Source organism: Ostrinia nubilalis, chromosome 7 (genome assembly GCF_963855985.1).
Source record: "Ostrinia nubilalis chromosome 7, ilOstNubi1.1, whole genome shotgun sequence".
NCBI classification, from domain to species: domain Eukaryota; kingdom Metazoa; phylum Arthropoda; class Insecta; order Lepidoptera; family Crambidae; genus Ostrinia; species Ostrinia nubilalis.
Genome location: NC_087094.1, coordinates 14,985,817 through 15,010,237, shown reverse-complemented (window position 1 = coordinate 15,010,237; position 24,421 = coordinate 14,985,817). Strand labels below are relative to the sequence as shown.

General features: G+C 38.3%; 1 protein-coding gene and 1 long non-coding RNA gene across 2 annotated transcripts in view; both read left to right on the top strand.

Annotated features, from left to right (window-relative positions):
* The window catches only part of LOC135073403 (phospholipase D1), a 32,710-nt gene extending 19,181 nt beyond the window's left edge, over positions 1-13,529 (top strand). Inside the window, exons 12-20 of the mRNA XM_063967583.1 lie at positions 1,631-1,795; positions 2,163-2,701; positions 3,486-3,618; positions 4,271-4,379; positions 4,851-5,021; positions 5,689-5,855; positions 9,429-9,669; positions 11,187-11,402; positions 13,026-13,529. Coding sequence (XP_063823653.1) covers positions 1,631-1,795; positions 2,163-2,701; positions 3,486-3,618; positions 4,271-4,379; positions 4,851-5,021; positions 5,689-5,855; positions 9,429-9,669; positions 11,187-11,402; positions 13,026-13,256 — 1,972 coding nt within the window. The 3' untranslated portion in view covers positions 13,257-13,529. The remainder of the gene's footprint in view (positions 1-1,630; positions 1,796-2,162; positions 2,702-3,485; positions 3,619-4,270; positions 4,380-4,850; positions 5,022-5,688; positions 5,856-9,428; positions 9,670-11,186; positions 11,403-13,025) is intronic.
* The window catches only part of LOC135073404 (uncharacterized), a 52,338-nt gene extending 30,130 nt beyond the window's left edge, over positions 1-22,208 (top strand). Inside the window, exon 2 of the long non-coding RNA XR_010257618.1 lies at positions 19,539-22,208. This is a non-coding gene — a long non-coding RNA (uncharacterized LOC135073404). The remainder of the gene's footprint in view (positions 1-19,538) is intronic.
* Positions 22,209-24,421: the final 2,213 nt, after the last annotated feature.

Genomic DNA, 24,421 nt, shown 5'->3' with positions numbered 1-24,421 from the left:
ACTCCCTCCGCGCCTCCGGCTTTTAAATTACACTCTAGTATAGGGCAGACTAGTACCACGTGGAAGAGACCACGGCCAGTCGGGATCAACATAATTTCAGACCAGGCAAGCTTAATGTTGTAAAAGAAATGTGGACTGTATAATATGTGCGTTATAATAGATAAGAGGGATTCAAGATCAAACAGAATGTAGTTTCACGAGCTTATGTTTTCTAAGAAACAGGTCAAAAATTAAGAACAAAAATGACAATGATACAGAGAATTTAGTTTTTGCAAATCTATAGGCCGAAAGAGTATAAAGGTGGAAGGAGGATCGTTCGCAACATCACAAATACATAATTATTTACTCTTCAATGTTGGTTGCTCTTATAGACAATATTTATATGACTTTAAATGTTATAAATAATTAAATTATGTTTATAGTATTTTATTAAAAACAAACTTTATGTATATAAAAATTATGTTCTTTACATTTATGATTATTTAAATTATGGTATTGAAAATTAGAGAAAGTTATTATTATGCCTAAGAAACCATTATGCATTTAGAAAACTATGCATATCAAAGTTTATGCGAAAAAACTTTATGCAAATACTGTTATACCAAACTAAATTATGATGAAAAATGTTATGCGTCTAAGAGGGCACCCATGATAAACACAGGTAAAATAATATTTTCTTCTTATCTTTTCTCCTTATCTTTATTGATAAGTATAGAAGATCGTCTGCGTGGAGTTTGTGGGTAGCACGATCTCTACTACGGTCGCTGGGATGATAATAAACACAGGTAAATATATATTTTCTTATTATCTTTTCCTTTTTCCCCATTTATTGGCGTTCTTCTGGGCTCACCACGAGAAGTTTTTCTGCGTCGATCAGAGCGTGGAATATGTGGGCGGCATCGACCTCTGCTACGGTCGCTGGGATGATGATAAACACAGGTAAAGATATATTTTCTTGTTATCTTTTCTCCTTATCTTTATTTTTTTCTTATCTTTATTGATAAGTATAGAAGATCGTCTGCGTGGACCAGAGCGTCGCGTTCGTGGGCGGCATCGACCTCTGCTACGGTCGCTGGGATGATGATAAACACAGGTAAAAGAATATTTTCTTCTCTCTCTCTCTCTCTCTCTCCCTCTCTCCCCTTGTGTCGAGAGTGAGCAAATTTTGTAGGTGGCATCGATATCTGCTGCTGATATTTTCTTCTTGTCTCTACTCCTTCTTTTTTCATTGATAAAGCTACTAACGCTAGTGAGGGAGAATACTAGCGTCATTCAAACGTCATCGTCTCGTCAGCGCCTGCGCCACATCGCCCACACTGAATAGTTGCTCTGAAAATTCTCATCGATATCTGCCACATCCACTAAGGCGATGATAAACAGGTAAATAGCCCTTTTATCATCCAGTTTTTTCTTCTTATTCTGACTGGTAAGTTGAGAATATCGGCATCGGATCTATTACGGTCAATAGGACGATGGTAAACATAGGTAATCGTGTATTTTCATCTGTCGATTGATTTTGACTGAAAAGTCATGGTTTCTTGCCTGATGACTGATGACTGATGAGTGCCTTATCTTAAGCTGTTTTCAAGATATAACACTAGAAATAATAACAATACCCATTCGTCTCCAGGTTGACTGACCTCGGTAACATAACGCAGCCGGCAAACGCTATCCGAATGAAAAAAAAGACTTCTAGCTCTCCAGGCGGTGGCATCTGTCTGCCCTACTCCAACGGAATCGAAGCCGCTTTGGAACTGGCCAAGAGCTCTAAAGACATCGTGATCGGATTGAATGAGTGAGTTAAGCTATTCTTCTTTATTTGTCGTTAGTCAATTTTTATACGGCCAACTGAATAAGATTTCCTGGGTTGCAATCTGCAGTAGAACTCAGGTTTCCAATAAGAGCATAAATGATGAAAAAAAATTGAGTGTAAACTTGCGTGTTAAAAGTGAGTCAAAAGTCAGAGAAATCGATATTCCTTCAATGAGAAAACTATTGACTTTTTAAATAGATCACTTTAAATATTTTAGTCCAAATGAGGATTTATTTTTCATTTATTTAGCTTGTCTTATTTTGAGGCTAGATAACTTTAGAAGACTGCATTTATTTGTTTGCACCGATTCTGTATTTCAAATTTAACTTAATACACACTTTTTTCACAGCCTCACCCCCATAGAAACTACAGCAGACACACCTAACGGGTCCACAGGCGAGGAATCCCAATCCGAATGCGCTCCAGCCAACCTGCCAGTGTTAGAACCTGGAGACCAGCTCCTCATCAACTCTGCCAAAACCCAAACAACTGACCTATCCAAGTTCGAAACTCCTGAAGTCCAAAAACGGAACGTGCTCAACAAAATCACTGATAGAGGCAAAGACATCATCAGTATAATCTACCCTCCGTACGAAGAAGAAAGGAACGAGCAGAAATTTGATGATTCTGAACGAAAAAAGGCGGAAAAATACGCGTTATCCAACGACCAAATATTACTAACTGACGCGTTAGGGTTGACGCCCAATGCAGTTAGTAGAGGGGTCAGTCAGCCGACACCTTTAGCTCAAGTGGTGGAGGGAAGAGTGATCACAGAGAAAACTAAGGAGGCGTTGGAGGACGTTGAAGGAAACTCGAAACTGTGGATCGGAAAGGACTACACTAACTTTATCGTTAAAGACTTTAATAATTTAGATCTGCCTTTTGTAGGTGAGTTGAATTTAGTGTTTAAACAATTTAGGGATTTTCTTGTAGTGAAATTTATCATGGCATAATTCACGTATTTTGACAGTCAAGATCTCGCTGACGTTTAGAAGTCGTCCCATTGAAAAACAGTTCTAAATCTGTATTCACAAGGTTCATTTCGATAGAACGATTACTCGATAGGATCGCAACTCTGCGATTTTTTGTCATTGAAGTTTTGTTACGTGAATAAGGCTACAAGATCGTACATAGCCTCTTCATTGGGCCATTGTGTATGATTTGTGATTTATCTTCTGTCTTTAATTTTTGCAATACACTCTGTATTGCAAAAAATTAACTACACAGCTACCATAAGCCAATAGTTCCAAAATAATTACATTGTTACATTGCTACATAATTACATTAAATATAAATAAATATAAATATCCTTGGACATTTTACACTGCGCTTCTAGTCCCAAACTAAGCAAGGCTTGTACTATGGGTACTAGACAACGGATATAAACATACTTAAATACTTTTTTTTTTGTAAATACATACTTATTATACATAGAAAACACCCAGTCCAATACAAACAAATATGTTAATGCACACAAATGTTTGTACTGTGCGGGAATCGAACCCGCTACCTCCGGAATAGTAGTCCGTTTCGAACCACTACACCATACGGTAACATTACATTTAATTGCCTTATACAAAAGCATGTCTTCGACTAAATTCGCAAACTAATAAACAAGATGATTGCGAGTTTCTTCCTTTATACTTATCAACAATAAATTATCCGATTTCAGACTTAGTGGACAGGAACACAACGCCTAGAATGCCTTGGCACGACGTCGGGGTTATGGTGCAAGGCGCGGCTGCGAGAGATGTTGCGAGGCACTTTATACAGAGGTGGAATGCTATTAAACTCGAAAAAGCAAGGTAAATACTATTTTACCCCATTGACATAGGCTGGGTTGCACCATCTTACTTTGACTTTGACAAACGTCAAATATCTGTCAAACTCCATACAAAAAACACCGGTTATCGTTAAAGTTACGGTCAAAATTAGATGGTGCAACTCAGCCATAGTGTTCAAAATTAATTGGAATTGTTAGAAAATATCCATAGAGTGAATGTATCATTCTTGTTTCAAAATCAAATGGTTGAAGTTACTTTTAAGCCATGTATTCATTAGGGAACATTTGTTGATAAACTGTTTATGACTAGTGTGAAACAAGTTTACCATAAACACAGGTTTCTGAAACTCATTCTGGGAGTGGGTAGTCAATGCGAAAAAACGCTCAACGGTTGGAATGTGCAGGTGTCAAAATGTCCATACGGACCGGCTGTTAGTGTGGCAGAAAGTCTACTACACACTCCCAGAATGCTGAAACTTGGCCGTCCACCACACTTGCTCTCCACTCATAGCGGGGAGCAGGGCAACATGTATCATAAACAATGTTTCATCACCTATGTTCATGGACTGTTTACAGAGATAATGAAACATTGTTTATGAACAGGTTATAAACAGTGTTTATCAACAAATGTTGCCAAATGAATACATGGTTTTATCTTTTATTTTTCATTTCAGACAAAACATCAGTTACCCGTACTTGCTCCCAAAATCGTACACAAACATCAAACCACTTCAAGATCTGAATCATAAGCTGAACGTAGACATCAACAATATGACATGCCAGGTAAGCAACTCAAAAATAACGTTTTACTTTAATTGCAGCACATCTCATGTATTACATTAAAAACTGTAGTATCTAATTGATTTCTAACTGCTATAATTGCAAGTCTTTCTAGTTGAGGCTTTCAGTTGGCGCTACTGTAGAGTAATGTCACTGTCACTTCCTACTGGCGAAGACAGTGGCGCCAACTATAGAAGCGGTAGGAGGATTAAGGACATGTCAATTGCCAGTGGTGCCAACTGTTTAATATAAGAAGGATAGCCCTCATTGGGGGAGACCCTATGTCCAGCAGAAGGCTGAGGCTGGTGATAAAGATGTTAGATTTGCATGTGACTTACACGCATAATTTATTTATTTATTTATCTTTATTAAAGAAACATACACCCTTGTTTGATACATGAAGCTTCAAATTAAGTGGGTTACACATTGACCTTTAAAGATTCTAAAGATATTAACTCGGTTTTATTCCTACAGGTGCTTCGAAGCGTTTCCAGCTGGTCCTGCGGTTTCTTAGACCCGGATACAGTGGAACAGAGCATCCACGAGGCGTACGTGAATACCATCACCAGTGCTCAGAACTACATCTACATAGAAAACCAGTTCTTCATCACACTGTCAAGAACTAACCCCAATGTTAGGAACCAGGTATGGAGATAGCCCAATGACAAGTGTCCTCTAGAAGTATTATAGTTTTTAGTTCAATTTGTGAATGTATCCCACGATTTTGAGAGGTTAAGTAAAAAAAAAAACTAACAATCCAGTATTGAAAGTAGCGCCAGGCCTGCTCATCTCCGCGAGTTTGCATCGAAAACAAAACACGCGCGACTACACCTCCTGATTTTATAGAAGTCAACCCTATGGCTTCGGCGCAGTACCGATCACTGACGTTTGTCAACAAAATGGTGCTCGACTCTTGAGACAAGCTAAATTTTTTAAATACCTTCGCGAAGAAAACCTTCTGTACGTAGTATTTATTACTAGCTTTCCGCCGGCGGCTTCGCCCGCGTGGAATTTTGTCTGTCACAGAAAAACAATATCGCGCGCGTATTTCCTCACCGTTTAGACCTACCCTGGACTACGACAAACATTTTAAAACCAAAATCAGCTCAATCGGCCCAGCCCGTTAATCAGACTAACGAACATTAATTCATTTTTATTTATATAGATTATTCTGTGGTAGCGCCTGGCGGGTCTTCTTGAGAAACATTTTTTTCTCCTTTATTAAAGTAGTGACTTGGTCCTCTTTTAAAGTAATCCAAGGTGCCCTTAACATTTGTAACTTTATCTATTTACCCCTAAACTATGTTCCCAGATAGGCGAAGCACTCTTCAACCGCATCATGTCAGCGCACAACAAGCAAGAAACATTCCGGGTGTTCGTTGTGATGCCGCTACTGCCTGGTTTCGAAGGCGAGGTGGGCGCGCCCTCCGGAACCTCATTACATGCTGTCACTCACTGGAACTACCAGAGTATATCCAGGTAAATACATGTTACTCTGTGGTTGTTAATTGACCTTCAAAGAGAGGTTGAGGGACGCTACACTAGCGTCTTTCGACGCGACTCTGGGTCGGCGTCTACGCGACACTGGGTCAGCGTCTACGCGACACTGGCTCAGCGTCTACGCGACACTGGCTCAGCGTCTACGCGACACTGGCTCAGCGTCTACGCGACACTGGCTCAGCGTCTACGCGACACTGGCTCAGCGTCTACCGATCCAATTTTTTCCATTTCTGGATCATTCTACTGGATCCCATTCACTAGCGTTTTTCGACGTCTTTTCTGAGCGGCTGCTGAATAAACTTGTTCGGCAGCAGCTCAGCAATGGCTTCGTGGTGACCCTAAGCCGTCAACGCTGCGCAAGCGCTACTGAAATGAAAACTACGACACACAAAGAGGTAGTCACCTGACTGCACGCCGTGCCGCACTGGAAATACCAGAGCTTCTGCAGGTGAAGATACTATACCTTAGGGCGTCACACATAGACATAGGCGAAGCGCTCTTCAACCGTATCATGTCAGCGCACAACAAGCAAGAAACCTTCCGGGTGTTCGTGGTGATGCCGCTACTGCCTGGTTTCGAAGGCGAGGTGGGCGCGCCCTCCGGAACCTCATTACATGCTGTCACTCACTGGAACTACCAGAGCATATCCAGGTAAAGACATTTACACCATGGTTGTTAATTGAGGGACGCTACACTAGCGTCTTTCGACGCGACACTGGGTCAGCGTCTACGCGACACTGGCTCGGCGTCTACGCGACACTGGCTCGGCGTCTACGCGACACTGGGTCAGCGTCTACGCGACACTGGCTCAGCGTCTACGCGACACTGGCTCATCGTGGCCACGATGACAAAGCAACGTTTTCGGAAAAGTAACACAACCCTCTCACCCCGTTGTTCCGTTACCGATCCAATTTTTTCCATTTCTGGATCAATCTACTGGATCCCATTCACTAGCGTTTTTCGACGTCTTTTCTGAGCGGCTGCTGAATAAACTTGTTCGGCAGCAGCTCAGCAATGGCTTCGTGGTGACCCTAAGCCGTCGACGCTGCGCAAGCGCTACTGAAATGAAAACTACGACACACAAAGAGGTAGTCACCTGACTGCACGCCGTGCCGCATTGGAAATACCAGAGCTTCTGCAGGTAAAGATACTATACCTTAGGGCGTCACACATAGGCGAAGCGTTGTTCAACCGTACCAGCGCACAACAAGCAGGAAACCTTCCGGGTGTTCGTGGTGATGCCGCTACTGCCTGGTTTCGAAGGCGAGGTGGGCGCGCCCTCCGGCACCTCATTACATGCTGTCACTCACTGGAACTACCAGAGCATATCCAGGTAAAGACATTTACACCATGGTTGTTAATTGACCTTCAAAGAGAGGTTGAGGGACGCTACACTAGCGTCTTTCGACGCGACTCTGGGTCGGCGTCTACGCGACACTGGCTCAGCGTCTACTCGACACTGGCTCAGCGTCTACGCGACACTGGCTCAGCGTCTACGCGACACTGGCTCAGCGTCTACGCGACACTGGCTCAGCGTCTACGCGACACTGGCTCATCGTGGCCACGATGACAACGCAACGTTTTCGGATAAGAAACGCAATCCCTCCCACCCCGTTGTTCCGTTACCGATCCAATTTTTTCCATTTCTGGATCAATCTACTGGATCCCATTCACTAGCTTTTTTCGACGTCTTTTCTGAGCGGCTGCTGAATAAACTTGTTCGGCAGCAGCTCAGCAATGGCTTCGTGGTGACCCTAAGCCGTCGACGCTGCGCAAGCGCTACTGAAAAAAAAACTACGACACACAAAGAGGTAGTCACCTGACTGCACGCCGTGCCGCATTGGAAATACCAGAGCTTCTGCAGGTAAAGATACTATACCTTAGGGCGTCACACATAGGCGAAGCGTTGTTCAACCGCATTATGTCAGCGCACAACAAACAGGAAACCTTCCGGGTGTTCGTGGTGATGCCGCTACTGCCTGGTTTCGAAGGCGAGGTGGGCGCGCCCTCCGGAACCTCATTACATGCTGTCACTCACTGGAACTACCAGAGTATATCCAGGTAAATACATGTTACTCTGTGGTTGTTAATTGACCTTCAAAGAGAGGTTGAGGTCTTTCGACGCGACACTGGGTCAGCGTCTACGCGACACTGACTCAGCGTCTACGCGACACTGGCTCGGCGTCTACGCGACACTGGCTCGGCGTCTACGCGACACTGGCTCGGCGTCTACGCGACACTGGCTCGGCGTCTACGCGACACTGGCTCGGCGTCTACGCGACACTGGCTCGGCGTCTACGCGACACTGGCTCGGCGTCTACGCGACACTGGCTCGGCGTCTACGCGACACTGGCTCAGCGTCTACGCGACACTGGGTCAGCGTCTACGCTACACTGGGTCAGCGTCTACGCGACACTGGCTCAGCGTCTACGCGACACTGGCTCGGCGTCGCCACGATGACAACGCAACGTTTTCGGAAAAGTAACGCAATCCCTCTCACCCCGTTGTTCCGTTACCGATCCTAATCCGAAACTAAGACATACAAAGAGAGAGTCACCTGACTGCACGCCGTGCCGCACTGGAAATACCAGAGCTTCTGCAGGTGAAGATACTATACCATAGGGGAAGATACCATACCACGTCACAGATAGGCGAAGCGCTCTTCAACCGCATCATATCAGCGCACAACAAGCAAGAAACCTTCCGGGTGTTCGTGGTGATGCCGCTACTGCTTGGTTTCGAAGGCGAGGTGGGCGCGCCCTCCGGAACCTCATTACATGCTGTGACGCATTGGAACTACCAGAGCATATCCAGGTAAATACATGTTACACTGTGGTTGTTAATTGACCTTCAACAAAGAGAGGTTGAGGGACGCTACACTAGCGTCTTTCGACGCGACACTGGCTCAGCGTCTACGCGACACTGGCTCAGCGTCTACGCCACACTGGCTCGGCGTCTACGCGACACTGGGTCAGCGTCTACGCGACACTGGCTCAGCGTCTACGCGACACTGGCTCGGCGTCTACGCGACACTGGGTCAGCGTCTACGCGACACTGGCTCAGCGTCTACGCGACACTGGCTCGGCGTCTACGCGACACTGGGTCAGCGTCTACGCGACACTGGCTCAGCGTCTACGCGACACTGGCTCGGCGTCTACGCGACACTGGGTCGGCGTCTACGCGACACTGGGTCAGCGTCTACGCGACACTGGCTCAGCGTCTACGCGACACTGGCTCGGCGTCTACGCGACACTGGCTCGGCGTCTACGCGACACTGTCTCGGCGTCGCCACGATGACAACGCAACGTTTTCGGAAAAGAAACGCAATCCCTCCCACCCCATTGTTCCGTTACTGATCCAATTTTTTCCATTTCTGGATCAATCTACTGGATCCCATTCACTAACTTTTTCGACGTCTTTTCTGAGCGGCTGCTGAATAAACTTGTTCGGCAGCAGCTCATCAATGGCTTCGTGGTGAGCCTAAGCTGTCGATTTTCAATCCCAGTTTTTTATCAAAACATTTTTTTTAATTGTCTATTTTTATTTGAACAGGAGCAAAGAAGCCATCCTCACGCGTCTCTACGAAGCCGGCGTCGAGGACCCGTCCCAGTACATCACGTTCCACGGCCTCCGAACGCATTCCATCCTGGATGGAGAGCCTATCACGGAACTGGTGTACGTCCACTCCAAGCTAATGATAGCCGATGACAAGATCATCATCTGCGGAAGCGCGAATATCAACGATAGGTCTATGCTGGGGACGAGGGACTCTGAGATCGCTGTGTTACTTGAGGTATGTAATGTATAAAATGTACTAGCTGTGCCCGCGACTTCGTACGCGTGAAAACCCGTTTATGCAACATTTTTCATTGTTGCTCTGTGTCTATTACTCGTAGCGTGCCTCGTATAGCCTATAGCCTTCCACGATAAATGGGCTTTCTAACTCCGAAATAATTTTTCAAATCGGACCAGTAGTTCCTGAGATTAGCGCGTTCAAGTTAACAACCAAGAAGCCACTTACCATCACGTTCACGACTCCGAGTGTGAAATCTCGATGATTTAATCCATTTATATATTTAAACTAATCATAGAATCCTGATATTTATTTTAATTATTGCAAATTGTGACTGTAATGACATTTGGATGCTGCGTGGCTGATTTGACGTGGCGGCAGAAGTGTCATTTTCCCTTTTTTCTCCTTTATAGCAGTCACGGCCCGTCGACTCGTCACTTTGGCCGCGCACATCTGACCATAGATTCTTTTGTATTGACATTTAATTTATTTTTCATATTATTATTTAATTTCATTTTTATCGTGTCTCAATGTGTCATATTTTATTGTAAATTGTATTTTATTTTTCTTTATTTTTTTTTTATTTTTGTGTTGATGATGATTGTTATTTTTATTAGTTTTATTATGTAATTATTTTTTTTTAATCCAATTTTTTATATTTTTTTTATTTCTTTTATTTTGACTAATTTTAATTTATAATTATTTAATGCAATTTTTTTTTTGTTGTTTATTTTGTATAATTGAATGCCCCTACGTACAAAAAGGCGCCCACTGAAAATCAGTGTCTTGGTCAACGGGCCAAGACGTTACTGAGTGGGTGGCCTTTTTGACAACTTTATTATTATTTTTTCCTTTTTTCTTTCTCCTTTTTGATGTTTGTGTTCTAAAATGAATGTATCTATTTTCTACTATTGTTGTTGTCAAATAAAGATTTTCTTTCTTTCTTCTTTCTTTCAAGTAAACAAACAAACTCTTCAGCTTAATAATATTAGTATAGATTAAGGCTGAGTTGCACCCCCTAACTTTGACCGTAACTTTAACGATAACCGATGTTTTTTGTATGGAGTTTGACAGATTTTTGACGTTTGTCAAGGTTAAGTTATGATGGTGCAACCCAGCCTTAGACATCTTTTATAGGTCGCGCAGCGAAAGTTGAGGACAACAATGCAATACACTGATGTAATATTTGAATACAGAACACACCACATTATACTTCAAGTTCCAATATCAAATTCACTAGCTACCTCGCTCTTGTTAAATGTGTGCAAGCGAGACAGTAAGCCTAAGCACTTGTTAATGAGACTACACAAAACTTCAGCGTAGACAGCATACATATTCAAATCTTTGTTTGTGTCGATGGCCTCAACTTTTGTTGCGCGACCTATACTCGAATCTTAATGACCACGACTTTACGAGTTTTGCTTGAAAAGAGTCAAGTCTATCTATCAGAAAATTAATTGATTATTACAAATACTGCTCGTCTGTTATTTACTTCAATAAATAAATCCAAATTCCAGGACGAAAAATTCATCGACGGCACCATGAACGGCAAAACTTTACCCAGCGGGCGTGTCGCGGGCGCACTGCGCAAGCGGCTCTTCCGGGAACACCTGGGACTACTGGGGGAGGACCTGGACTACCTCGGGATAGACATGGACGACCCCTGCTCTGACGAGTTCTATAAGAACGTTTGGCAGGCCACGTCGAGGAGGAATACCGATGTATATGAAGAGGTAAGGCATATTTACTGTGGCGACACCGACGATACGCCACTACAAACTGTGTACCAACAGATGGCGCTGTCACTACTACACTATGGCACACTCCGCCGCTCATACAAACCTGCATCGCGGTGACGGACTTTTATATCCTGCCAAGTATATATAGATAGACCAACCAAGATGGTGTAAATTGGACCTTGGTCCCCGAGCATAACACCCGCTCGGAAGGAAGCACTAACATCTAGCTTCCTTATTGTGGTTGAGCATCATATCCCACATTTACGTAGCTGGTACTTATAATATAGCTTCAGTGAACACCTAGGACTACTGGGGGAGGACCTGGACTACCTCAGCATAAATATGGACGATCCTCGCTTCGATGACTTCTATAAGAACGTCTGGAAGGCCACGTCGAGGAGGAATACCGATGTTTATGAAGAGGTAAGGCATATTTACGTAGCTGGTACTTATAATATAGCTTCAGTGAACACCTAGGACTATTGACCTGGACTACCTCAGCATAAATATGGATGATCCCTGCTCTGAAGAGTTACAAGAATGTGTACAAGCCTCGTCCAAGAAGAACACAGATGTTTATGAAGAGGTAACCCAAACCTTGCTACCACTCTTACATAAAAGTGCCAGCTAGGTATGGGTCACATCTTCATTCTACTTGGATGCTGGGGCTGAATACCTTCCATCTTAGGCTGCTGGGGAAGGACCTAGACTACCTCTACATAAACGGATGATCCTGCTCGGATTACTTCTAAAAGAACATGTAGCACGCTGCGTCGAACAAGAATACTGATGTTTATGAAGAGGTGAGGCATACTTACCTACTTGGCACTTATAATTTATCTTCTGGGAGGATCTCGGACTTCTATAAGGACGTGTAGAAGGCTACGTGGAAAAGGAATACGGAGGATGTAGATGTAGAAATGCTAAATAAAATGAAGAATGTGTACAAGATGATGATGACGATAGGTTAGTCATAGTCGCAGACTTGTAACCTGCAGAAACCAAGAAAACTATAAATATTATCTACTATTTTCCGTTGCGAAAATGATGTTGTGTGTTTCCTAGCTGTAAAATATTGTAGATGGGATAAGGTAGAGGGAGTTTGAGACTTAATCCAGCACTGGATTTAATATGGATGTTTCCTGGGTCAAAAAGCAAGAGTTTTAATTAGTCCGTCAGTTAACTTATCAAAAAATACTCTACACGTATTTTTCACTTTTTCAAACTAATGAAAATTTAAAGAGATAAAGCGCGCCTAAGTTCATAAGAAGAGGCCCGTGACGTCAATGCGTGCATAAAAGTGCCGCACGTTGTGACGTCGTGCGGAACTTCAACGCACCATAACTATGTAATTATTTTTTAGATTGACAAATAAAAATATATGTGTCCAATATTTTTTGATATTAAACATGACGGACTAAAAACATTTTTTTAGGAAACTAGCCTATTACCTAGCCCTTCTCCAAGAATTTCCATAACGACCGCTCAGTCCTCTTCAAGGTTCTTCCCGCGACCTTCACCAGATCATCGGCCCACCTTTGTCCAATAGTGGACGTCATTTAGCTGAAACGAACGAATGATTACAAATTGACTAATATTACTTTTACTTATCCTCAGGTATTCCACTGCCTCCCCACCGACTCAGTCCACACGTTCGCCGAACTAAAGAAATACCAGGAAGAGAACGGCCGCGGTCTTTGGCATTCTGACCGCGCGCTAGCTAACAGAAAAATCGACCTTATTCGCGGGTATTTAGTCGACTTACCGCTTATGTTCCTGTGCAACGAAGTGCTGACTCCGCGACAAGCTTCGGTGGAAGGCATGATGCCCACAGCTCTATGGACGTAGTATCTAGATACAGGGTGTAAAATACCCTTAACGAAGCCTGAAATTACGCTTGATGATAGGAAAAGAAGTCGTTTAAAGAATAATAATACAATTACTGCCGGTATTTTTAAGTAGTAAAAATAAATAAGGATATTGACATTATTTACTATATTAATTTCAATCTTAAAAATATTAAACTATTTTCAATATTTTTATCTCTGCAATATTTATAATGAAATTACACATTTGTGACATTACTATTTTTGGATTAAACTCATCGAATTATTGATAATTTCATAGTTATTGAATACTGAATTTAAAATATAAATGGATTCTTTCCATGATACTTCTATTAATTAATAATACCTAATTGATGTCAACACAGCACTTACACACACAAACATATCCAAACAAAAAACACTGAAAAATAACGAGAAATTGTTCTTTTTTACATTTTATTTTATTTTACGTTCACAATTTTATTTACTAGTAGAGGTTTCTAATTAGTTATTTAAACTCGATCAAAAAATATCGTATTTAAAATTGTTATGCTGTCAAAGTGAATGGGGCTTAATTTATACGTACCAAATAGATCAGTGTTTCCTAACCTTTTCAATGTCACTACCCCTGTGAACAAGTATGAGAATTGAGTTTACCCCTAGCTAATTTAAAATAATGAAATCACAAAAATTCGAACGAAAATTTATGTTTATTTTTTAAGAAATTGCACGTTTAGATAACTAGTAAATTACCCCCACCACGCAATTTTTTGTTAAATAAGTTTGTCGCGGCCTATACCGTACTATTATTTTGTTTATTGCTATTTTAATACTTTTTCGTGCAATCCCGTGTTACCCCTCTAGAATTTCCGTTTTACCCCTGCGGGGGTAATTACCCCCAGGTTAGGAACCACTGAAATAGATGAATTTTAGGTAAATACTAATTAGAGCCTCTTCAAGATCTCCGAGTAAAGTTCTAAGTAGGTAGTTACTTCCTGATTAACACTATTTTTGAATCGTCAATTAACTTTATTTGAAGAATAAAATTGACATTTTGACATATAAACTATCTATGTGCCAATTTTATTCTTCAGTTAAAAGTTATTGAAAAATCCACCCTTAGCAATTTTATTAATTTTCAATTTCACATATTAAATTATAACTAGCGCGTCAAAGTCGTGGTTTCGTTGCTACTCGTGACTTTAAGCCTTTACTCAGAGAAGCCTTTAGCCCACTCTATCAGAAATACTTCACATGAATATTCAACACACACATGTCATGTTTGGCTTCGTTAAGCTTGATTTTACTCCCTTTAAGGCCCGGTCTCCGCCAAGGCGAAGCAGAGCAGAGAAATATTTTGAATAAATTTCATTAATATTTTGAATAAATTTCATTAATTAAACTTCTCCGCGCGTCGCCGCCACTCTCAAATTCTATAGAAAAATTAGTCGGTTCTACGCTCCGCTCCGCTTTTGTAGAAACCTGGTCTAAGACAATGAGAACCAAATAGATCACTAAAGTAAACTTTTTTCAAATTACTGATTGGAATAGATAGTTATTTAAAAAAAAGTTTCAACTTAAGTTTAAACTGGAGAGCTTCGATATAGACTATTTGAAACAAACTAAAATATGTACATTTTAAAAACATACAGGCTTAAAAGATTTAGGCCGCTCTGATTCTCATGACCAGGAAAGACCCTAATATATTTATAACCCATGGAGTAAGAGTGCATAAAGTCTCGCGTGATAAGACATATTGGTATTCCATAATAACACGTCTTCTATATTGTAAATTGGGTATTTGTCACCACTCCCCAATAATTCCTAAGCACAGCTTATTTTAAAAGGCATTTCATTCTGGTCTTAAAACTTTTTTAAATTACCTGTAAATTAAGATTTTTGGTTGTATTGTATGTAATTGAAAAAAGTAGTTTAATTGAGTTGACAAAATATTGACGTCACTGGCTGGTATTGCCATACAAAATCTACGGGAGAGTCTCATTTTGACAGTTTTTAAAAAGTACGTCAATTGATTGGTGGTGGCAAATACCCTTTAGAAACAACTGAGGGCACAATAACCCTCATGTCAAATTTAAAAAGCTGAATAGGCATCTGGCATATCTCAATCTAACCGGTGGCTAAATGTGCCTTGTGAATTGATAAAGGTGCTCCTATGCTAAGAAGTTGTATACAGAGCATTCCGGATTGTTAAAGTACTTGTTATTTGTGTGTGTCTAAGTAAACATGTCATCTGTCTAGATGTGACACCTCGTATAGTATACAGGGTGGAATTTTGCAATGTCACCTGAAAGGAATCTTTGAATGAAAGAAAGAAAGAAAACATGATTATTCATTATCACACATGTATACATAATTTACAAAAATGCAGAATGCAGAAATGAATTCTTTCGTTTCAAAATAAAGGAATGTTTTTTTAGTAAAATTTTCTATCTACAGTGTTAAGTAAGAGTACTTTTCCTTCGGGTGGCATTACAAAATTCCATCCTGTATAACAAGATTTACTGCAGAAACGGCAGAAACTTTCAATGTTTTCCCAATGTTAGGGTCTTGTGATTGAAAATGATTGAAAATATTGAAAATACCTCATAAATACCATTAAATTACACTTAATTATAATAATTATAACTAAAATTAATTATAAATTCAAAGAAGTTTTTTTATCTCATGAAAAGTTTGAAAGTTTTCGTATACGTGGTTTTACATCTAGACCGCCGATATGTTATGTCACTTGGACACCTGTGACGTCATCTGTGTGATGACGTTCTGCACACGCGAAACTTTGTGTCGACTTCAAGGCTTTCACTAGTGGCTTTGTTTAATTAAATCTAATCCTAATGTTGAAACTACTATTCATGATGTCAATAAAAGTAAAGTGAGGGTCTAGTGAGATAGACGCACATGAGATATAAAGTAGTGTTTGTTTACCAGGTACATAATAACCATGGAAAATAAAATATAATTTATTTCCTATTATAGCTATCAGCGTCCATATTGAGTAGTTGACACCACAAAAGAAGTAGTTTTAAAAACAATAATTTTCTTTGATTAATTCAATTCAAGATATGGCAAGGTTAAGGGCAAAACCGATTAATGTCATTAAAGTCGTTTATTTGATTTTATCGTCAATAAATTTTTAATAACTTGGAAAATCAAATTGCATAAAGTTAACACTAAAAATGTTTATTAATTTATCACCACTAGCTAAAATATTGTCTATTTTGCCTCTAACCAGGCGATGGAATTAGCAAATAAAAAAACGTTAAATTCCTATAAAGCTATGCAAAAGTAATTGGAATATAGGTACTTTTTGCAGCTCGTAAAAAGTAAATGAATCGATTGGAGGTGTCAAATACCTAATAAAATTCTCAAGTAATTTTATTGATCAATCTATACTTACTAATATTATAAAGAGGAAAGATTTTTATGTTTGTATGGAATAGGCTCCAAAACTACTGGACGGATTTGAAAAAAACATCATTAGAATCCAAGTTTTTTTCTGAATAACATAGACGCGTAGGGATTGGTAGTTCACGCACTGAACTACAATATCAGATGTAATTTGGATTTGAATCCCCCTGAGATCAAATGTTATTGTGATATGCACAAACATGTATTCGGGGCTCCAAACCTGTATTATATTTGTGTATTTTATTCGTATATGTTTATCTAAGTATGTATATTTATCCATTTTTTTTAACTCCAAAACGTAAGCCCTGCTTAGTCTGAGGCTACGTTATTGGTGTAACCATTTCTATAATTTTTATTATTATTGAAAACCGACTGGATTGTTAGTTCTCGCACTGAACTACAATACCAGATGCGGTTGTGGATTTGAATCCCCCTAGGAGCAAATGTTATTGTGATATGCACAAACATGTATTCGGGGCTCCAAACCTGTATTATATTTATGTTTTTTATTTTATGTGTGAGGCCTATGGCTGAAATGATGATTGTATGGGTGTACGTATATTTATCCATTATTTTATTTTACTCCAAAACGTAAGACCTGCTTAGTTGGCTACGTTATTGGTGTGACCATTTCTGTAATATTTATATTATCATTCAAAACAGTCTGGAGTAGTATAGTTCAGGCACTGAACTACAATATCAGATGTATGTACCTAATTTGGATTTGAATCCCCCTAGGAGCAAATGTTATTGTGATATGCACAATCATTTATGCCTGGGCTACAAAACTGTATTATGTTTATGTATTTTCTTCGTATATGTTTATCTAAGTACGTATATTTATCCATTATTTTAACTCCAAAACGTAAGCCCTGCTTAGTGAGGCTGCGTTATTGGTGTGACCATTTCTACAATTTTTATTATCATTGAAGACCGACTGGATTGTTAGTTCATGTACGGAACTACAATACCAGATGCGGTTGTAGATTTGAATCTCCCTGAGAGCAAATGTTATTTTGATATGCACAAACATGTATTCGGGGCTCCGAACCTGTATTATATTTATGTATTTTATTCGTATATGTTTATCTAAGTATGTATATTTTATCTTAAAACTCCATAACGTAAGTCCTGCTGACTCCTGCAAGTCTGAGGCTACGTTATTGTTATTTTTATAATCATTGGTGATTAATTATAATATTAATCTGTCCATGGAAAATGTTAGTGTGTTTTGCACGAGCATTATCCTCGTAGCGCCCACGCGCCTTTTGATAACCCAAAATAAACATGGCGACTACAGCCCAGAACTTTTTTCAACTAACTTTCAATTACCGCTCATGCGCCTTTCAGAAGGCCATATTATTAAACTCTGTCTAGATTTTTGAAATTTCGCGGCTTAAAGAAATAATTTAATTCGATTTCTGAACAAAATATTAGGGAACCGTTTCCGGTATGCTACCATTGGCTGTCACAATTGACAGATGGGATTTTTTGAAAAATGGCCGGCGGTATGGACGGCTCACTAACACGTAGTTAGTAAATCGCATTTTTTTACGATAATCCGTGGTTGTCGAGTATGTTTTTATGCAAAAAGTTGCTAACGAATAGGTATTACTTAAATAGAGATTATTACTTTGCATTTTTAGAGCTGAAATTCTGCAAAATCTTGGTTTGAAATAATATGTACTTTGTGAAGTCGGTTGGGTCGAAGCTAGTACTAAAAATATCATAATATTTTTAGTTTGTGGCTTTGTGTTTTATTGGTTTATGGAATATTACTAATATAAAAATGCAACTTATCTTTCACTAATAATTAATTTAATTAATTAATTATTTGTCGGCCGTTTGGTGTAGTAGTTTTAAAAGGGACTACTATGCCGAGAGGTCACGGGTTCGATTCCCGGCCGGGCAGAAATTGAAATGATGAATTTTAATTTCTGTGACGGGTCTGGGTGTTACTAGTATAATATGTATGTATTTAAAAAGTATACAATATAGTATATCCGTTAAGCTAGTACCCATAACACAAGCATATTAATTGCTTACCATGGGGCTAGATAGCGTTATGTGCGAAATTGTTCAAAGATATTTATTATATTTATTATTATTAATTTAATACTCTCTACACTACAAATTTTTAGTATTATGTAATTTTACATTACTTAATAATTCCTTTTAATCTAGTATTTGTGGCCCGATGGCCTTTGTAAAGAACAAAAGGTAGACAATCATAATTATACCCTGAAAGTTTCACTTCAAACCGGTAACTCTAACACATACGAATTTCAACTCAAAATCTTGGGCTGATAGGACTATAACTATGAGTCCTATAAGAAGGACAGTCGGGTCGTAGTTAAAGAGGATCCAAAAAATCCGTGGGCGCTACGAGGTTATTGCGGGATGGATTCCCGTCGGGGTCAAATGTTAGTGCAATGAGCACTAGCATTTATGCCCGAAGTCATATTTTTATGTATATTTATATCTAAATATTGTAATCTAATCGCCACGTATTTATGTATGTTTATTTGTATTTATGTATCTAAGTATGTTTATTCCTGAACTAGTAAGTAAAACGAATAATTTTATTATTTTTAATTACTAGTTCTTCCCTATTTTTTATCTGTGTAGAGTTCTAGCTGTTGCCCGCGGCTTCACCCGCGTGAAATTCAGTTTGTCACAGATCGTCGTAAATTATAGCCTATATGTTATTCTGAGTTATAAACAATAATATTGGAAAGTTTCATCAAAATCCGCTCAGTAGTTTTTCCGATTGTATTAAAATGATAAATAAGTACAATTGCGCGAAAAAAGTAAATATCAGTGGTGCTAGGTGTTTGTAACACCTTATAATAGCCTAAATTGCTATGTCTTTCAGTGGGTCTAGACAAAGTGCAAATTATAATCGCAAACCAGTCGAAAAGTGGTCGAAAAGCCCCTTTTTTGTATGGAGTTTTGTCGGATTCGATTTTCGATTCGATCAAAAAGTGCGTTTTGTCTAGGGGGGCAGAACTATGTAATATTAAGTTGAAATTGTATATTTGTTTCCAATTAATTCCATGGTAAAATCAGTAGATTTTTATTCGATGTTTAGTTGCTTTGAAATCGTTAGTGAGAAGGTATGTTCATATTCAAAATTTTACGTTCATATTTGAAATAAATAATGGATACAATTCACCAAATTAATATCGAGAATTTACTTTAAAATTAGTTCCTAAACAATATGCATAATCTTTATAAATATATTTTTATAGTTTAAAAATAAGTTACAATAAAAGAAATATTTACAATTTATTTGATTGCCTTCGTACCTTAAGTAACTGTGTTATCATGTGTGGCTTGTCTATTTATTATTATTAAAGTTAATACCTAAGTTAACTTTATTTGTTTTTAACTACATATAAAATTAATATTTAACAAATGATTTTTTAAGTTAATAACATACGTACTACGTAAGTAATAATATGTTATAATAACTTTCGATTTCTTAGATGTGCTTCAATTCGTTATCTCGATATTAATTCGTTTAGGCAACATTCATTTGTTTTCTATTAACAGTCTAAAGCGCTGTTGTGTTATATCCTTGAAGTTGAACTTACCTTACTTATTTCCAGTGTTTGTGTCAAATATAAAGAGCCATAGGCCGACCTAAAAAGTGCTAAATTGAGCTATAATCATATCAAAATAGGATTTACAATAACAAGGTGCTATTTATTGTAACTGAACATGTAAGCTTACCATGAGTTTACGTTAGGTGTGCTCGCAAATGCGTCAAAAAATCTATGAATATTTCAATTCTTAAAAACAGCCGCTAGGGGCGCTGTACAGTGTACAATCTGTCATACATTTATTGTCATTTGCCAGTGAGCACATCTAACATAAACTCATGGTAAGCATACCGCACTTTTCAACATGTGACGTAATGTCACATGTATGAGGCAGGTCATCCCAAGAAAATTGTCTAGAAAGGGACATTGTATCTAGTGAAATTCCTAGGTATAAAGTACCCTCTTTTTACCCTAAATGGGAACCTGTTACAAAAATAATATAATGAAATCTGTGATGAGTAAATTTATACATTTTTTTGTAGAAAGAATAAAATGGATAGAGTATGTACTTGCCAAAATATTTTTCATTAAGTGCATACTAAAACACATCAGGCTGAACACTGGCACCTTATGGCGTTCTTATAAGTGCTATTTTGCTACAAAATTTAAAAAAAAAATCTAGTTTATTCAGTACATAGGCCCTTTCCAGGGCACTTATACACGTCCCAAATATAGCTTGCCCTACCACCATTTCTGCTGGTAGAAGTGGCGGAAGAAACTCAGCCACCTTTGTCAAAAAATGTATAGTCTGATGTGCTGTTGACTGTACATTTATTTCAAAATCTAATAATTAGTTTGTAAGGAGCGATATCAATAAATTTTAAAAAATCAAATTATATTTGTATTCATATTTGACGTAATTATTTTAATACTAGACTACAAATACACTATGAGTAGCAGTTAAATTTTCGAATGAGATTATATTCGTATCTCTTATTTTTATATTAATTATTTATTGTTAAGTAAGATAAGTCCATTAAGTGTGAAATACACAAGTCGAACAAATCACGGACAAAATTCTTAAAATGTGAACGTGGTTACTTATTTTCAGTACATGAATTTTTAATTACAGACTTTAATTGTAAACAAATACGAGTATTATGCCCGTTTTCATCATCAATACCTAATTTTTAATTGAGGGATCACTTAAAAATTGTATGTGTTACAACAACATACATTTTGTTTTCTTTCGTTTTGTTTACACGGGCATTTTGTTTTACTTAAAAATTAGGGATTGATGGTGAAAACGGGCAATTAATCTTTTTTTAATTCATTTGTTATTTTCTCGGTTATTTTTTTTTTCGGTTAAATTATTGTGATTTCAATATTTGCAATAACGTTGCCATATTCTAGGTTTTCTTTTGTTATGTATGTTATAACAATTTTCTTCTTTGTTTATACTTAAAATCTCGAATTAAAAGTTTACTAAACTGCAAATACGTAACCTACATAAAATTTTTAATGTAAATTAATGATAAAAAATATATTTGTTTGTTGTGTTTATGGGTGACATTTCGATGATTTTTATCAATAACTTCTCACTACTCATACCCCCTTACTAATAAAAAGTTACACACTTGTTGAACACTGTTTTAAAATTACATTTCCATACAAAAACGTCACTTAAAAACTGTGTGTTCAACAAGCGTGTAAATTTTATTAGGAAGGAGGTAGTTAGTAGTTATTTAATTGTGTTTGGTTTATTTGTGTTACAAAAGTTTGTCAAACATGAAAATAACCTGTGAGATGTTGACACTACGGTCGATTTGTGACCCAATCTTGTTCGTTCTAAAAGAGTATGTAGGTATAAAAACATATTTTGAATGTTGATATTTTTTAAATGTTTACTCTGGTGCAATTTTGTATCTGTAAAGTCCGATTTATATGCGTACTTAAGAGTGCTTCCAATTTCAAGTACAAATATACCATTCCATTTACAATTTTATACATAAACTTGCTAACCTCAAACTCCGAATACAACATAACTAACCCCCTTACTAATCAAACTTACACGCTCGTGGAACAGTGTTTTAAAGTGACGTTTAGTATAGAAATGTCATTTTAAAACAGTGTTCAACAACTGTGTAACTTTTTATTAGTAAAGGGGTAAATGTTCTATGAATTCAATGTTATATGACATTTTATTATGAATTCAGAACTAGCTTTATTTTTCCCAAAATAAATAATATTTACTAACAAAATATTTGTGTTGTGTTTGTTGAACGTATACCTAATATTAATAAATTATATTTCTTACCAAACTAAGTTATTTTATTTCCTTATGGGTGATATCACCACATTTTCACTCCCCCAAACCATACATAACAGTAACTTTTTCTAATGCTTCAATTAGACTACACTGAACTGTGCCACCAAACTCATTGACAGGGGGGCGCCACCATCGTTCAAAAAGATAGTTTCCAACATGGCAAAAATTGGAACCAATGCGATCTGGTATTGACAGTGGCGCCCCCTGTCAATGTCACTGATGGACAGTTCGTTGTACATAGTTGGAAAACAATCCGTAGATGGTGATGGTCTATTCGATTCCCAGTCAATGCCTGACACCAGGGATTTTTACACACAAGATAATAATTACCTATTGTTTCATGCTTAGAGGCAACAAAAATGGGCGGTTCATACCCTTACTAGCATGGTTGCGTCCAGTGTAATATAATTCACTCATACGGCGATAGATGGCGTTGCAAGACGAATTTGTTGCAAAAAATAAAAAAGTGATGAACTGAGTGAGTAGTTTTAGCCTTTTTTTTCAGTTTTAAATTCATTGATCGCCTTTTTTCTTTTTTAATAAACTCATTTTTGCGCAGTCGGATTATAAAAAAATAAACGAATTTTAGACAAAAAAGTTTTATTGCAAATAATGTGTTATTATAATTTTATACTGATTCACATTCATGCTAACATCTGGAAAAGAATAAACTAGTAAAAATCTTTCTTTTTAATTTACACAAAATGAAAATATGTATGTATAAGTTAGGGAGTGTCCGATGTTGCTAAGCTTCAGAAACAGACGAGAACATCAAGCAAAAAAGAGCCGAATTGCGTAGGCATACGGTTCATTGATTTAATCAAGTCAAAGTGCATGATAATCATTTCTCACCTAGGCCCGGATCGATTAAAAATGCACCTTACGTCAACAACATTCAGATCATAATTGCTTAATCTTACTTTTTGCATCCAATGCATGTCTAGGTACTTATTCTGTGGTATAAGTTAGTTATTAAGTAGTGCATTTTAAAATTGGCTAGAATTAGATAATAAGAATACTTTATTCAGCATATTGTTGTAAAAAATACAGTACATAACATAAAGTTGATACCTACATAGGTACATATTTGGTTGTTATTATTTAAGTAATTATTTCATATCAAACATTAACAATTCAATTTCTAAACTGCATCTAAAATGGTCTTGTTGAATTTTTATAATTATTTAAATTTATATAAATTAATTTCTTTATTTTTATTCTTTATCAAAAACTGATTATTTAAATCTCTTTTTTATTTCATGTAAGTGGTTAGGTAGGATTTAGTTTGTTTTTCTTACATCCTTTCCTGTCACTAAAATTAAAAACTAATAAAGCATTTTTGATGATAACTGTCAACTTTTGTGAAGGTAGGAGGTAGGTACTAACAACAAGACTCAATTAATTCTTCATAAGTTGAATAGGTAATTTGTGTTATTACCTCCTCCAGAAAAAACTTAAGTGTCAACCCAATTAAGTGGCTGAGGATAGGATGACAAACTTGGAAAAATTAAAGGGTGAAACGTGTCATTAATTTCTATACACTTGTTCCTCAGCCGCACAAGAGCGGGAGAGACTGAGTGCGTGCGGTGCACGGTCATTACGCCTGCATTATTTGTTACGTTTAGGGCAGGACGGGCCCGTCCCTATAGCATTGGCCCTACGCTCCCTTCTTCCGCGCTATTTGAATAGGCCTGCGCGTTGCGTAACCCGCGGCCAATGACAGCGCCTCTGCACATGCACGGGGCGGGGCCCTTACGTCACCGCGCTCAGCCCCCGCGGCCGCGCAGCCGCCGTGACGTCACACCCGCCCGCACCCCGCGGCTGCGACGCGCGACTACAGCGCCCATGCTGCCTGCGGCGCCGCACAGAAACTATCTACAAAAC